Source organism: Sorex araneus, chromosome 3 (assembly GCF_027595985.1).
Source record: "Sorex araneus isolate mSorAra2 chromosome 3, mSorAra2.pri, whole genome shotgun sequence".
Lineage (NCBI taxonomy): Eukaryota > Metazoa > Chordata > Mammalia > Eulipotyphla > Soricidae > Sorex > Sorex araneus.
Window position 1 is genome coordinate 150975375 of NC_073304.1, and position 5051 is coordinate 150980425.

At 39.9% G+C, this 5051-nt stretch overlaps 1 protein-coding gene across 1 annotated transcript; it reads left to right on the forward strand.

Moving 5' to 3' along the window:
- The first annotated feature begins 423 nt into the window (after positions 1–423).
- TCHHL1 (trichohyalin like 1) lies at positions 424–3440 on the forward strand. The gene is made up of 2 exons (XM_004618142.2): positions 424–561; positions 1041–3440. Exons 1-2 carry the CDS (start codon positions 424–426, stop codon positions 3438–3440), a joined length of 2538 nt encoding a protein of 845 aa, XP_004618199.2.
- The last annotated feature ends 1611 nt before the right edge of the window (positions 3441–5051 follow it).

Consider the following 5051-nt stretch of genomic DNA (forward strand, 5'->3'; position numbering starts at 1 on the left):
ATTTTCTGATGCAGAAGAATTAGACTAAACGAAGTTGGGAAGACACTCTCAATGAGTCTTACAGAGTTAGGCCTACTTTAGGCTTTATTATTTATACATTTTCATTCTTGTATTAAAGTTCTTTTTGCACTTTCCTTTTGAAATAAAGCTTTCTCTAAACACATGAATGTCACAGTTTCTGCTGGTGAAGTATCTCTTCTAATAGCTACCTGTGCTAGATCTGATCTTGCCACTTTATCTGGTACAAAATCCTATCACTCCTGAAATTCAGATATAGTATCTTAAGGCATGGAATAGAGAATATTGAGCAAATGTTTCTTGGTAGGGACAAAACTAAAGGCCCTCCTAGTATCTTCTTCCTGAAGATCCAGTCTAAGAAATGAGTTTTGATTGTTCTTTCTCACAGTCTCCTGAGTTTGAAAGATGCCTCAGCTCCTGAGAGATATTCTCTATGTGATTGAAACATTCTACAATTATGCCAAGGAGGATGGCAATAAGGCAACGCTGACCTGCAGAGAGCTTAAACAGCTCATCCAGGGAGAGTTCGGGGACATTCTTCAGGTAAGTTGCTCATAAAGCTATGGGAATTCTCTAGTAAATCTTTCCCAAAATCCAAGTAAGTTGAATGAAGGTGATCCTGACCCCCTTTCACACTTGAATCCCAGTTCTCAGAACTTACTGACTTTTGACTGGCTTTTGTTTTAAGTCTCAGATTTTAACTTGTTGCAACTGCATTTTCACTCATAAAGAAAAAGATGTTTCTTCCTAACTGAAACTATTGTTTCAACAAAGTATGTTTCTGAAAGGAATCATAAATCACTATGTACCCAAACACAACTCAAAAGTGACATGTAATGTCCACTCATAGTATAACTCGCTAATGAGATATACCACTAGTGAGAAAAACAAATTATCACTGCTTGGAGGACATTTCACAATCTTCTGAGGACTAGAGTAAAAAAACCAAAGAGGATTCTGGGGAGCATACATATACTCAGGGCACTTATAATCTGGCTGATTTCTTATTTGTCTTTATGCAGCCATCTGTTATTCATGCTGTGGAGAGGAAGTTAGACCTTCTGGATATTGATAGTGATGGCAACATCACTTTTGAAGAATTTCTTCTTGCAATTTTCAATCTATTGAACCTTTGTTATCTTGACATACAATCATTATTAAATTCAGAGGCAAGACCAATGTCTAAATCAGGAGAAAAGCCAGATGATGTGGTTCTGCAGACAAACACTAGAACTTGTCAGATGACAAAAGAAATTTTGACCATGCAAGACAAAGAGCAGCTTCCTTCAGGGACAGAATCATCAACTCAGCTGAGCCCTGATGAAAGGGGAGAAGATGAATACAACAGAGCAGAGCAGCAGGGAGATATCAAGACTTGCAGATTGCCAGAAGAATTATCTTGGATCAGTGTTCATAGGAACCAACATTTGGTAGAAGAACAGAGCCAAGACGGTTCCCAAGAAGCACATACAGGAGAAAACAATGAGGTTCAACTTGAGACAAATAAGGCAACAGCAGGACACACTGGCAGTTCCACAAAGCAGGTAGGACAGGATAAGGAGATTCCTGGGGAGAGAAATGAACCAGGCAGGGGACAAAGTGACTGGGAGACAAGACAGCAGTTTGGAGGAAAGGGAGGAAACTTGGGCATCCAAAGTTCTCCACAAGAAGCAACAACACAAAAGCCATTTAGAGATCAGGAAGCTGACCTTGAAATGAATGTTAAGGAACACAATAAAATACAAGCAGTACAGGAAAAGGATGACCTCAGGTCAGAACAAACTATTGCCCAGAAGTCATGTCTGACACAGAAATTGACTGAGCCTGAGGATAAGAGAAAAAAAAGTGAGACTGAAGAAGCCAAAAAGACCCCATCTGAGACAAAAAATTCAGCTTATGGTGCTGATACAGACTCTGAAATTCAAGAACCTCCAGCACAAAAAACAAAGGAACTGCCAGTCCAAGGTGGTGGCAGAAGTGCTTCAGAAACACCTGATGTTAGAGGGAAAAGGAAAGAAAGGAGAGATCCTGATGTCTGTGGAATAGAAGAGCAAAGAGAAAGTGAGAGAAAAACTCAGCCACTAGGCTTGGTAGACCAAACACAGAAGTACCAGGAACACCAGGAATCACTTAAAGAAAGGGATACTCAGAAATGTTCTATGGCACAAGAATTAAGCCTAGAAGGAAGAAAGAAAAACCATCCTGAAATTGAAAGAGTAGCAGTTCCAGCAGAAGGGGCAAGACTTGCTGAGAAAAGCAAAGCAGAGACTTTGAGCGATGAGCATGCTCTTGCAGCAGCAGCAGGAGCCTTGGGACCAAGAGACCGAAAACAAGAGTTGGAGCCACTTGAGAACAAGTCAGGAACTAAAAATGAGAGGACTGACCAGACAAGTGACAAGTCTGTCAATGAAGATGGTGGTTACCAGGGACAGGATCATGAGCCAACTGTCACAAAGATTGATGAGAGGTCTTCTAAAACTTGCAGCAGTCCGGTTCCAAAGGCTAGAAACAGCAGCTCAGAAACAAGCAACCTGTCTGTGCAAGGGAAGTCCCAGAGACCAGCAGATGCCCTTGGAGAGTCTGTCCAAGAAAATCGGAATAGTAACCCAGACACCCAGGAACAGGTAACACAAGATGAGGAAAATGTCACTCAGGAGATAGTGGTACACTCAGACAGAGAAGAGGATGAGCAGCTCACTGAGGAACAGAGACTGCCTGTAGATGTAAAGCACCAGAATAATCAGAGCTCAGGGACCAAAGACCCAGGACCAGCCAGGGAGTCCAGTAGATACTTAGAGTGTCAGGAGTCCTTAGAAGAAGGTAAAAACACAAAGTCCTTGAAAATGGAGGTGCCAGGTGCCCTAGAGAAGGACTTGACAGATCAGTTTTCTGTTACAGAGCTTGCTGCAAAGGAAAACAGCAGAAAAGAGATACAGGTCCTGATTGCAAGTACCAGAGAAGATGAAGGTGAGACACCAAATATTAAAAAAAATCTAGTAAAAAGCATAAATGAGAACAATTCAGCCTCTTCCAAGACACACCTTGAAACACAAGAACCTGCAACATGGAAGGAGAAAGAAAGTCGCCAAGCATTGAAAGAAGATGTCCAGCAAGAGTCACTCAACAAAGGACATAATTCTTCAGTCTCCCAATCAGATCTGAAAGAGATGACACAGAAGGACCAACCATCCTTTTCTATGGAGAAGGGAACTGTCTATTCCAACCCACTGTACATGTACCTGCAGAAAAATGTACTGCAGCAAAGAGATATAACCCAAGATCAAAATCAAGCTCTGCCAGTCAAGTCATCAAGCCCTGGGCTTCGGAACAACCCATCAGATGTATCACTCACTGGTGACAGCCAAGTTTCACAACAGTGCACTAAGGAACTTCTTTTTGATGAGGATAAGGAGGATATATAGAAAGCAGCATCTACCCAGGCCCGAGAGGTTAAGCAGGGCCTTATAGAGAGAAGTCAGTATCACAAATAGAAGCAAGCAAAACAAAGTACAAAGTGATTTATCATTACCCCATGAGAAGAATTTCTAAGGAACCCTATGCATCTCAGCATCCCCAGATTCTTCCCTCCCCATCATCTCAACTTTCACAAATATACATGCACATTCAAAAGCTTATTAATACGACTTTAAATTCCTACCCTGATTTTTTTGCAAGAACAAATAATAAAATATTCACCAGTAAGTATTACTACCAAAGAAATGTCATACCACACATATGTCCTACCATATGATGTTACTTCTAAATACCAAAATGGATTTTCTTATGAAACCATTTGTCACAATTTGTCACTAAAAATAGAAAAATCCCTTCCATGCCTACAGGTGTCATTTCTTCAAATTATTTGTTGGCTTTTAAAAAAGTGTTGGTTGTGGGATGTATGAGATATATTATCCGAAAGTATTATTAATTCATAGCTGTAGATTTTTCTGTTTTATGGCATTTTACATGTATTTCAAGGTTGCCCTAAAATTTTACCTCTTAAAATAAATTCAGTCATTACTATAACTTAAAATAACTATGATTTTATGTCACCCAATTAAATTTATGACCTTGCTCATATCTAAGTACAACTTAATTCATATCATAGATTCACTCTTTTATTCAATAGTTATTAAAAATCCATTCTTAGCCTTTCAGGATTTGTGTCTTAATATGCCATCAAAGGAATTATGAAGGAGAGAGGGAATTTAAATCTAAAAGAAAAAGATTCAAAAGAAATTCTTGTAGCTAACCATCCACTATCTACAACATATTTACAAATGATTTTCTGAGTAAGAGTACTAATTAAGGGCCAAAGCGATAGTACAGTGCGTAGGGCCCCTTGCACTCAGCTGATCTGGGTTCAATCCCCGGCTACCATATAGTCCCCCAAGCACCACCACCAGGAGTAATTCTTGAGCACAGGCCCAGGAATAATCCCTGAGCATTGCTGGATATGAGCCAAAAAGCAAAAAAAAAAAAATTTAAGAGTATTAATTAAAATTTATAATTAAAGAAACTAATGATCAATCTTCTGTTGGTTTGTTTTTTTAACCTTTGTTTTCCATGTAGCCCTAGATATATTAACTAGAAACAAAAATAATCTCAGTTAAGGACCAGGAGGTCTGCTCCATGACTTGGAAACCAGCCTTATATGCTGGAGGAAAAGGCATCTCAGATAGAGAAGGGAACACCAAGTAAAGGGTGTTAGGAAGACCTGCTCGGGTTGAAAGATGCATGCCTAAAGTAGACATAGACCGAACATGATGGCCACTCAATACCTCTATTGCAAACCACAAAACCCAAAAGGAGAGAGAACAAAAGGGAATTCCCTGCCACAGAGGCAGGGTGGGGTGGGGGGAGATGGGGTGGGGGTGGTGGAAGGGGTACTGGAAACATTGGTGAAGAAAAATGTGCACTGGTGGAGGGATGGGTAAACAATCATTGTATGACTGAAATGCAAACACGAGCGTTTGTAAGTATGTAACTGTACCTCATGGTGATTCACTAATAAAAAATAAAAGTAAATTAAA